This window comes from Echeneis naucrates, chromosome 15, assembly GCF_900963305.1.
Source record: "Echeneis naucrates chromosome 15, fEcheNa1.1, whole genome shotgun sequence".
NCBI lineage: Eukaryota > Metazoa > Chordata > Actinopteri > Carangiformes > Echeneidae > Echeneis > Echeneis naucrates.
The window spans coordinates 6479843-6491622 of NC_042525.1; the positions used below are offsets into that span (position 1 = coordinate 6479843).

General features: G+C 41.0%; 1 protein-coding gene across 5 annotated transcripts; it reads left to right on the top strand.

The window, feature by feature from the left end:
- The first annotated feature begins 6988 nt into the window (after window positions 1-6988).
- Window positions 6989-11780, top strand: erlec1 (endoplasmic reticulum lectin 1). 5 transcript variants are annotated; one of them, XM_029520969.1, is made up of 15 exons: window positions 6989-7341; window positions 7468-7572; window positions 7940-8020; window positions 8185-8262; window positions 8350-8413; window positions 8521-8567; window positions 8674-8897; window positions 9054-9195; window positions 9280-9441; window positions 9526-9585; window positions 9873-9994; window positions 10098-10175; window positions 10296-10371; window positions 10773-10871; window positions 11469-11780. In XM_029520969.1, the coding sequence occupies exons 1-14, from the start codon at window positions 7198-7200 to the stop codon at window positions 10842-10844; spliced, it is 1455 nt and encodes a 484-aa protein (XP_029376829.1). In that variant the 5' UTR covers window positions 6989-7197; the 3' UTR covers window positions 10845-10871; window positions 11469-11780. The 5 variants fall into 5 exon arrangements, with proteins under 5 accessions (XP_029376829.1, XP_029376828.1, XP_029376831.1 ...); XM_029520968.1 differs by having other exon boundaries at window positions 10773-11780; XM_029520971.1 differs by having other exon boundaries at window positions 9283-9441; window positions 10773-11780.

An 11780-nucleotide genomic window follows, 5' to 3' on the forward strand; every position in this document is an offset into this window, starting at 1 on the left:
AGTCAGCTGTGAGGGGAGCCCAGGTAAAAATTGTGGATGCATCATTAATTTATCCCAGTTTATGCCGTGGCCGAGAGTTCAAAGCTTGCCTTTTTGTTTCTCTGCATGTGTCCTCCGTCTTCCCTCTGGCCCTGACCAGCCCGGCCTCTTGGACACCGGGGGCAGGTGGAGTATCAGGTCAGGATGGAAGAGAAGCAGCATGGATCCTGCCAGTCACACGGGGCCCACAAGACTGAGTGGCCGGGCCCTGCAGGACCAACTGGCAGATGGCTGCCTCAGGATAATGACCAGGTGACATCTGCGGAGTGAACAAGCCATCAGGCTAACAGACTCACCTTGACCCACCAGGGAAGCCGAGCTGCCTGTTTTCAACCTCCTCCTCCTCATTCTACAATTCCCTCAGGTTACACCCACAAACCAAGAACTACAGTAGAAGTTTATTGATTTACAGAGTTTCTCAACACCCCCCCTCCCCACCACCACCACCACAACAGCCAAAAAAATAAAAAATAGAAGTGTGAGAATGTCCTGAAAAAACATTAACAGATTTTATGTGGGTGTTTGAATTGAATTTTCTTTTGTACACTAGAGATACAGTCATTGCCTCCTTTAATACCAAAGGACTCTGGGATTTCTGTGGTTCTAACCAAGATTCCTGAGGACACCGTTATTGTCTGACAAACCAGACTCCTGAAAATCAAACACGTTCCAGGGTGGTGAGTGATATAGTGAAGTCATAACAACGTAAAATGCGACAGCGTTTTTTTATTATTATTATTATTATTATTATGTTGCTCCCTGTGTTGCTATCGACAGGCGATTTTGAAAAGGAAATGCTAGTGCCTCGTCTGAAGACTCCAACTCATACGCACTGACTACGTGAAAGTGTGCAGGTCATCTTTTGACAGTACCGAGATCATGAAAAGGTCAGGCTCCTTGTGCCATTTGAAAAAGAGGCAGTGTGAAACCAATCTGTCAATATAGTTTCAGGATGTCTTTTTCATCCGCGCATTTACACCTTGCATTGTTTACTAAACACGACCACCGTCAACCTCTGCATGATAAACCAATTAAGTTTGGAAAAGAGTGTCATGTTGGGCAAAAATACACTGATAATAGCATCTGCGACAAGTTTTCACACTAAGTGAATATTAAAAAAAAAAAAAAAAAAAAAGTGGAACAGTAAACATCGGTGTTTCAGCAAGATGATTAACTGAAGGGATGTTGGTCTCCAGGGAGAGACCCACAATAACTTACATACATGAATACAGTTTATGAAAAAAATCCAGCAGGAGAAATTGGACAACATTCAGAGTGACTTCCATTGGAAGCAGGTGATTTCCTCTTGTTATTTGAGTTCAGAAGCAGACTCCCTGTCTTTGACTTGCAGATTCAGCACATTTAAAGAGGAAGACTAAAAACTACATCCTATATTGTTTCCTGACATACAAATAAAATCCATACAGAGGAGCGAGTAATATCTACATGAGGCGGTTCAATCCAACCGCCAAGAAACACCGCTCAATTTTTCATGAGTGTGCTGAAAGCAAGGAGTCCTGATCTATACATTCTGCTTGTGTACAAACTGTATAAAATAAATATTTGTAGCAACAGAAAATTAATATGAACTTCAAATCAGAAAAAAATCAGTTTGGTTGTGCCTTACCAGTTTTTTTTCAATATTTTGGATTTAATATTAGCAAAAATTGCACTTGGATGAGTTGATTGTCACCATTTTCTGCAATCAGTGGCTTACTAAAACTATGTGGGAGCTTTTCATGGCCGTTACAGGACGCCACCTCTCACCATCACACTTGTGACACAATCACGGCAATGTGCTTGTCACCGCACCATGTTGCATTATGTAGCGCTGTGTTGCCTTCAGGTATATTATATCAGGATGTGGTATTCTAGATTATGTTACCTTATGTTACATGACGTTACAGCATGTTAAGTAATGCCACATTTTATTAGATCAAGGTGGGGTTAAATGAGGTTGGTTTTTTTAGGTTAGGTGGCGTTACTTTACAATAGACTCATGATCTTTAAGTACCTAACCATCTGGTATTTCAAACACAGAGGTTTTTAAAGCTCACACATATGCTTAAGGTTAAATTTGGTGCATTAAATGATTGCATTTCCTTGTCAACTCCCTGATGTCACCCATTAGCCTGATGTAGTGGATGCTTTACACATCAGCTAAGTGGCAGATAGTGTATTCAGACATGAAATGGAAGAAGCCATCATCTCTCACATATCTCTGCCAATTAAACCATTCTGCAGCCCAAATTGGTGCCAATGAGATCTTGCCACTGCATTCAAATGATGATGGATGGTGTAATGTTTCTGTGCATAAATAAGAGCTCAACAGCCAGTCCAATGCACATGACTCAGAATTGCAGTACAGTATTTCTCATCTACAAGAAATGTGTTAAGTAATATATTTATTTCCTCTGTAGCTCAGGAGTTTACCGTATCTTTAGTATTTAGTGTTTCACAGGTGTTATTTGTTTGGAGCCAGCATGCAGGAATCAGCATAGAATGTGTTTAAGAAAAAAAAAAAAAAAAAATATATATATATATATATATATATTGTTTGTTTCCTCTGTTTTACTTTAGCAAAATTCATATTCATGCTTTGTTTTCAGGTCCCCAGTAAAAACCTGCAGTGTGTAGCATACTGTTTTTTTTTCCCCAGTTATCTGGTTACTTTCTAGTCCTGCTATGATTGTCCAGCATTTGTAGCAGCTGAAATGCTAATTTCGTGAAAATTCCACAAAATCTCAGTTTCCATTGTCCATCCAGTCAGTCAGGAGGGCTCTTCCCCACTTTGCAGTATTTGTGCCATTCTGTCTTAAACTGTGAAGAAACAGTAAATGACTTTCCCTCTCAAAGTCTCCCCAGCTTCCCTAAGCCCTTCTAGCTTATGCACACTGCCTAGGATGCATTTTCAAGTAGTTAACCCACTTTCTGTTCTTGCTTATGGACAAAATGCACTTCTGGGGTTTCACTGACTTTTGTATTCAAGCATAGCGAGCATTGAGAATCCCTAAAAAAGCTTAAAGTCTCAGACAATGCAAACAGTATTTACATAAACATCCAAGGTCACCTTTGAAAGGAGTCATGGTCGATTGGGCTGGTTAGCCGTGATGAGGATGAAATGGAGGTAAAACCATGGCTCCATTTGGAAACAAAACAAAACAAAAACATCACATGTAAGTAAGCAAAAACAAAATGAATAAATACATACATTTATTCATGTAAGAGTTGAGGCAACCCATGAAACATTTTTTTAATTCTGTTACCTCAATATTTGGTTGATATACATCTTTGGCAACAGTTTTATACTGTATTGATTTAATTATTTGCCATTACGATGCATTCGGGGACTCGGGGATGTTCTAGTCCTCTTGACCTTCCTCTAATATTCTCAAGAAAGAGCTAAGCCTCAATCAGAGGCAAATATAGTAAGGACCAGCTGTGTGAATATCTGGATCTTCTCCAGATCCACTCAGACAAAAATACTCTCTCATTACCCTCTCTGTAGGGAAGCAGAGCGCAAAACTCTGATCCACCAACAGAGTTAAAAATTCTTTTCTCCAAGCCAACATGTATTTGCTGCGATTTTTACAGGAAGCAGCCTATTAGAAGGTTTGCTTAGCCAATGAAGTGATGTTTTAGTTTGATTTAAACAAAACCAAAAACAAACAGGGACATGAATAATAACTGGTTACATGCAGATGAGGTTGGTGTAAAAATGCCATTGTGATATCAGTTACAGTTTTTTTGTTGTTGTTGTTGTTGTTGTTGTTGTTGTTGTTTGTTTGTTTTTTTTTCAACCCAGAAGAGACCAAAAGGAGGAGTGAGGGATGGATCTGACCTGCTCTTTGGTCTGCTTTATGGTCTAGTTTCCTTCATTCATAATATTGAAAACATTAACATCATGTTGTAGTGACAAATATGTCAGACTAGAAAATGTTTGCTGAGCTAATAAATCAAGTCAGGAGTAGAGCCATTTTCACGTAGACCTCGGTAAATCCTGACAAACATGGGCGTCGCCCCCTGAGGTTCACTGGACAGAATACAGGTTTAAGGTTCTGCATCGGCTTCACTGTTCTGTCGTAGACATACACTCGATTTGTATATAGTCTGTGTTAAAAATGCTGAACTTCATCAGTTTATCACTCAAAAGACACTAAATTCTGTCTGTGTAATTTACGAGAGCAGCAAAAGTTATGATGCAATTCTGACAAGTATTTGTGCAACATTAACGCAAACTCTAAAAAACAAATAATCATAATTGATTACTCACAGATATGGACTCCAAGTCTGGAAAGTTTCACAAAAAACATTTACGAAAGAAAGTCAACCTGCAGAAATGCTTTACACAAATCAATATTGAATGTTTATAAGAAAATATTGCGGCCGGGACAATATTGATCTGACATTTGACATATTCTATGTGTATTTTGAGGTGACAGCTCTGAAGATATCTTAATCTAACTCCAGGCCTTCTGATGCCAAAATTAATTTCTCTCTGCTCCCTTTGAACGGCATTATTATGGCTGGGGAGATGACAGTTGTATCAATTATGCATAAGGTAAGACTGTGTGTAAGGCATCTATGTAAATCAAGTTCACTCCATGGATGCAGTGAAATATATGAAAACGTTTGTTTCAAAGTGGTGAGTTCAGGTAAGTTGCTGCCAATCAGGCTCCATAAAAATCTTCAAATAAACAAAAGAGGAAGAGACCAAAGTAGGTTGGCCATCTGTGTTGAACTATTGATAGTTTCAGGCCATTCAAAGATGCTAAATGAAATTTGAAACATACAAACAAACGAAAAAAAGGGGGGATTTAAATTTGCTTTGCCTTTGCCTTTGCTATGCATGAGTGGGTATATTTCAAGTCATTTATTTATTCATGCTTCTATTTTTCATGAAGGATACTTATGTAATCAGATCAGATGTAAAGGAAAAGTTAAGGGGAAATGCTTGACATTTCGGGAAATATGTTTATTCCTTTTCTCAACATTAGTAAGATGACCAAATCCATATCTATATGTGTCTATACTGAATATGAAGCAATGGGCCTGGCAGTCCAGAGTTCTAGACTGAACTCTGACTCTAAGGTAAACAAAATTTGATTTAAACAGTTTCTGTCATACTTGCCTCTGTTGTTTATCAAATGAATATAGAATAGATGAGAAAATAAATAACCGTTTGAATACATCATAACTCAACAGCAAAAGAGTCACTATGGAAATTATCAATCTATCTGTCTGTCTGTCTATGTGGTATTTGCATTAGTGAGATGTGAGCAGGAACTGTATGATGTGAGCAGATGGGAGTGGTCACGGAGGTGGATGATGTAGTGGGGTGTTCTCTTGCTTGTATCCTTCCCTGTTCTGCTATATCCCTTTCTCCCTCTAATCCTCTCACTCTTTGTCTCAAAATCTCAGTTACAATCTCTCACCTATCTGCACATTCTCATATCAACAGCTCCACCAACAGGTGGAAAAACACCTCTATCAGCTTTACACTCGCACGTTTCCGTCAGTCCGAGGACCTCCCCACATTTCTCCCTGACAGTAAAATGCAACTGCACATATTTTCAAGGCCTGTGTTTTAAATTTCCCGTTAGTATGAGCTGTTTCCCTGTGAGCTGTTCAGGTGGTGAGAGGGGATGGGGGTGGGGGTTATTCATTGTCATTCAGCACACAGCAATGCTGAATCAACAGGGTCGCAGGAGAAAAGAGTGAGGACGCTGAACGCTGGCTTTTGTCAACGCTTCTAAAAAGTCTGCCAGCGCAATGTCCAGGAAATGCTCAGTCATACTCAAATCTGTTTTACTCTCCATTTTCAGTTCTGATGGAGTCCCCACAAAAATTATTGTGGGACACTAACACCAGTCCAGACAGCCATGCTGGCTTCCAAATCTGTCCACTGGGTGGCAGAGATGAGGACATCCCCTGGAAATCTTCCTCAAGCATGTAAACTCAACAGGAGGTAAATGCTTCAGGCGAACTCCGGTCTGCATCCAGTATCATCTTAATGTTCGCAGCACAGGAGGACTTATGGAGGGACATTTGTGCTTCACGAGTAAAAACAATAGACAACAGAGGGAACTCTGCTTCTCAAAATATCTCAGATATAGATATATTAACATATCATCCACTTTCAGTCAGCAGTTGAACATGAGGCTTTCTAAAGCCCCAGTAAATTAATTCCTATCTCTCATGTCATAGGCCCATCCAGTTTAACATTATCTTTTACTGTATACTTTATTATTATCTAATTCATTTCTCATAATATTTGTATTTCTATGAGGGGGCACTTGCAAGGGATCAAATTTCCCCCTGGGGATTAATATAGTGTTTATGATTCTGTAAAGCTCAAGGGCCTACTTTTTTTACAGCTTCTACAGGGACAAGCATGGAATAAATAACAATAATAATATTAATAATAATAGTAAAATGCATTCATAGAGTGTGCTCTACGAAAACAATGCTCAAAGATGCTTTACAGGAAGCAGGTGAATTAAACACAAGTTCATTCAGAATAAAACACAATAAAAGTGTGCAGAGAAGAACAAAAAAAAATACTAACAATAAAAATGAAAGCAATCAAACATGAAAGACAATAATCTATCCGAAATGTAGATTCATTGTAGGGATCTTTGTGTTCCTCCCTAAACCTGCAGATTAGACTGTCAGGAAGATCTCCCTAAAAGCCACCTGACAATCTCATGAACATTTGCACATTACTGCACTTATCGCACTATATTATCATATCCCACTACAAATATTTCTGATTTCAATGTGTGTGTGTATTCCCCCTGCCCAGGATTGAAACACCGTGTGTTCACACATACCTATTTCTGATTGTGATTCTGAATGAAAACGTGCAGCTCGTTTGGCCACCAGAGGTCGCTGCTGCCCTTCTACCCGGAAGTGGAGGCGGAACTCGACGTGGCAGGCGGACGGATCACTTCCGGTGTTTTGTGCGGTATTGACATCGGACTGTCAGTCTCGCCGTCCCCCTCTCCCCCGCTCCCTCCACAGGCAGACCGGACCTGCTCGGACTTATCCAGCACATTTGGCCCCGACCGTCGGTCCGGTGTCGGCGTGAGGCGGAGGTACTGTTGTCTTCCATGAGGAGAGGGCCGCGCTGAGGAGCTCGGCAGCCGGACAGCAGAGATGACGGCCGGGGTTGTCGTGGTGCTCATCGGGGGGCTGCTGGAGGTCTGCGGCAGCGTCTCGGCCAACAGAGGGGGGTCCCCCGCTGCCTTTACCGACGAAATCCCCTTCAAGATCACCTGGCCGGACGCCGAGTTCACGCTGGTATTTCTCTACCTTTTGCTGTGTTTTGATTTGTGTCTTGTTTAAGTTCAGAGTTTGTTTCCTCTTTTTTTCTTTTTTTTTTAAGTAGCTGACGTCACGGTCAAATTGTTCATCTTTTAATTTCAGCCAACTTCCGGTGCGCTTTACAAAGAGGATGACTTTGTCATCATGACAACAACAGAGAAGGAGAAGTACAAATGTCTGCTGCCGTCCCTGACAGCTGGAGAGGAGGTAAGAGGGATGAACAGCTTCAGTCTCTGGGCTGCAGCTTTTTAATGCTGCTATCACCATTTAATGTGCAGCGAGCAGCTCTGGATTTTCCTTCAACTTGATTCTGTACAGACATATTTTTCTTTTTGTAGTATTTGAAAACACAATGGGAAGCAACCCGTCTGCATGGTTTCTGTGGAGTTATTCATATTTGTTACAATCAGCCCATAACATAAGCACTCATCGGGTTGGATGGGCTTTAAAATATGAAAGTCTCCAGTTTACTTAAGCCGAGGGAAAAAAAAACACAGAGCAGATTAGACTGAAATTTTAATGCCTCATTTGATGCTGTCAGCACGCTGACGGTTTCTGTTTTCTCTTGTCTCAGGATAACGATAAGGAGTACAGTGGGCCAGGTCCGGGCCAGCTGCTGGAGCCTCTATTCAAACGAAGCAGCTGCTCCTACAGGGTGAGGCTCCTCTAGTTTATTTTCTGGTTTCAAATCATTTCCCTACTTCTCTCAGTAGAGGGACTGAAACTGTGCTCAGAGTTCATGCTACATTAGCAAAGCATAACTAAAAACATTTGTGACGCTGTAACTATTCGCATGCTCTTTGCTTGCTGTCACTACAGATCGAGTCATATTGGACATATGAAGTTTGCCACGGAAAGCACATAAGACAGTATCATGAAGAGAAGGAGACTGGTCAGGTCAGTGATTTGAGTGGGTGAAATAACTTTCAGATATCAGGTATGAGAAGTGATGAGTACAGAGGGTGACCATGTGTGTTTCCTCAGAAGATCAGTGTTCAGGAATACTTCCTGGGGAACTTGGATCAGAAAAGTCAGTCGACAGAGACAGGTGGATTTTTTTTAATGCAGTTTTATTATATATATATTTTTTTCTTTTTTTTATTATTATTATTATTATTTTTAAATCGCATTAAAACTAGGAACATATTCTTTCAGACAAAGACGAAGAGGCAGAAAACGTAAAGTCAACTGATGAAACAGAAGTAAGTCTAATAATGACATTTTCACAACCAGCCACATTTGCCAGATGAGTTACCACTTCTCACATTTGTTGCCTCTTTTGCCTTTTCTCTTCCTACTGGTGTTCAGGTACCCACTAAGAACATAGAGGGCCAGCTCACTCCCTACTACTCGTTGGAAATGGGAAATGGGACTCCTTGTGTGCTGAAGCAGGATCAGCCTCGCTCCACATCTGTGCTGTATGTCTGTCATCCAGAGGCTAAGCATGAGATCTTGTCTGTCGCTGAAGTCACAACCTGTGAATATGAAGTGGTGGTGTTGACGCCACTCCTTTGTGCTCACCCAAAATACAGGTAGAACTATGTTTAAATATTGTACTCCTCAGTATTCTATGTGTTATAGTATTATAATTGTGCTCATCCCAGGATCAGGGTGCTACTGAAATGCATTTTGCAGCAGTTTAGAGCTTACATCTTACTTTCTCTGAACTGGACATGTGTTCTTGGTAGGTTTAAGACGTCCCCAGTGAATGCAATATTCTGCCAGGCTCTGGCAGGCTCGCCACTCCGGCCTCAGCGGCTTGCCCAGTTGGACAAGGAGCAAGAGGAGCAGCTTAAACCACCTTTCAGTGCCACTGCTGAGACCAGAGAGGTGAGGCATTCACGGAAAGACAACAAAGTGAGGAAAAATATGACTGTTCCAACAACACAATGCTCAGTTATATTTTTGTTTCAGGAGGAGGTGCCACCGGTAAGAGAAGAGGCCTTCACCTCCACTCATAAACCCATGACTGTTGGTGGGCAATCTCAGATCACTGTCGGCACCACTCATATCTCCCGTTTGACAGATGACCAGCTCATCAAAGAGTTCCTCAGTGGATCATACTGCCTGCATGGGGTGAGACATATTCATCTTTAGCACCTGGGCCATGTTTAATAAATATTTGATTGGCATAGAACCATCTTAATGTTTGTCTTTCAGGGAGTGGGGTGGTGGAAATATGAATTCTGTTATGGAAAACATGTCCATCAGTATCATGAGGTAAGGGCTCTTCCTTGCTACTTGTATTGTGTTCTTGTGGAAGAAGAGTCATGTGGTAAAATGGACTGACACAGATTATTTAAATGTTAGATTCCGAACACTACGGTTTCCCGAAGCCCAGAATCCTGTTCACTTTGTCCACATTTCAAGTGTTAACTGGTCCACTTGTAACTGGCAGTAGAATGATTTGTAATTATATGAAATGGTGATTTTGATGGTTTATGTCAGATTGCTATTTGCACTCTATAGTATTTGTACAGTGATGAAAATGTTCCTTGGTCCTCCAGGATAAGGAGCAAGGAAAGAACACTGTGGTGGTGGGGAGCTGGAATTCAGAGGAACACATCGAGTGGGCCAAGAAGAACGTTGCCAGATCCTACCAGCTCAAAGACGATGTGCAGAAAGTCAAGTAAGTAATTCACATTTCTGAACCCAAACCTGGTTTCAATATGAAATTGACTGTTCTTTTTTCTTCTGTTTGTTTTGCGGTTTTTTTTGGGGGGGGGGGGCAGGTTGGTATCACACTTTTATGGCCATGGAGATGTTTGCGATCTGACAGGGAAGCCAAGACAAGTCATTGTCAAGCTGAAGTGAGTCAACAGTCATTGCAGCATCAGTTCAGTGTAACTGCCCGGAGTCACTGTTTGTGTAGGGCACTATCCAAATGTTTCCTTGTTGCTTCACTCATTTCATTTCTCTTTTCTTGTCAGATGTAAGGAGTCTGAGTCTCCCCATGCTGTCACTGTCTATATGCTGGAGCCTCAGACCTGTCAGTATATCCTTGGGGTAAGTTCACTATTTGCAGTCACTGAAAGAGAGCCCTTACTTTAGTTGTGAAAACTAAATTAAAGTAGTTAAGTAAAATGACAAGTACCATACAGGGAAGAAAAGGAACTGTTAATGCTTATCAGGCAAACACGTCAGAATATTTGGACATGAAAACACTGAAAACACTAGACAGTGGAATCTAAACATAGCCTGCTATAGCCAAAGCAGTTCTCAAGTCTGTCAAGTTTTAGTTCCATACACCAATGACTGACAGGAAAGGCTTTGGAAATTCATGAAAGGTTAGAGGACTAGGACATCTATTAGCAGACACTTTTCTAGACTGTCTATAGAAATAAGGTCAACCAAAATTATTGGCACTATGTTCAAAGTGGCTAACACCTCTCCCCTCCCCTCTCTAGGTTGAGTCACCAGTCATATGCAGGATTCTTGACACTGCTGATGAACATGGACTTCTGTCGCTCTCCAGCTAAACTGACAGAGATCATGTGACAGCAAAGGTGCATGAAGGACATTTAAAGGACTGACAGAGAGAGGTGCACTTGAAAACCATAGAGGTCACTTATGATGAAACAGGAGCCTGTTTGTTGGAGGAAGAGAGATGCCCATGACGCTGCGCTAGAAGCCAAAATCAAGGTTACACAGAGGTTAAACTTGACACTGAGGCTGAACTTCATGTACCTTCGGAGCCCACCTCAGCCCGTACCCTGATGTGGGCATTGGACAATGCTACATCACAGTGTAATCCAGTGGGCTAACTCAGAGTCAGAGAAAACAGTGAAATGGAGCTGATGCCACACTCCACCAGGCTTTCTTGTCAGCACTTGCTATCTGTGCTTCACTTTGTATTGAAGAATTACAAGTAAATGAGGGACATATCAGGGGATTTGTGATTATCAGGAGACTCCACAATATTCATGGTGGTTAAATTGTCTTTAAAGTTGGTAATTGTGTGTGTGTGTGTGTGTGTGTGAGAGAGAGAGAGAGATGAAATGATTAGCTGATAGATTTTTGCACTTTGCACATGTTGATATGTGAAAAAGCAAATCTGAATATGTTTTTGCAGCAGTGTGAATGTGTGCCATGTTTATTTACAGGATGTGTGACTAACTTATGCATTCGAGGTTGCTGTGGCTGTCCAGAATATCTGTGGGTTCCTGTAAGAGGTCGTTCTGTGGTGAAATGAAAATCCACACTGGGATCCTGATCATTGCTGTATCTTGGAGATTAAAACCAATGCATTTGCAGGAGAGAATAAAACTAAATCATAAATCCTTAAAAATTGACATGACCAACATAACTCTGTCTTGCCAACAAATATCTTTGCTTGATAATAGTAGAGATATTCTGTTCAATGTTGCAGCTTTTAAAGAAAGACTTATATTTAGACTTTATTTTGGTTTTTTTTT

Bases quoted from the DNA above. Each gene is read 5' to 3' on its own strand.
- erlec1 (XM_029520968.1), top strand. From the start codon at position 7,198: ATGACGGCCGGGGTTGTCGTGGTGCTCATCGGGGGGCTGCTGGAGGTC. The intron at 7,342-7,467 runs GTATTTCTCTAC...TTTTAATTTCAG, and splicing joins CGGACGCCGAGTTCACGCTG to CCAACTTCCGGTGCGCTTTA. The intron at 8,021-8,184 runs GTGAGGCTCCTC...CTGTCACTACAG, and splicing joins GAAGCAGCTGCTCCTACAGG to ATCGAGTCATATTGGACATA.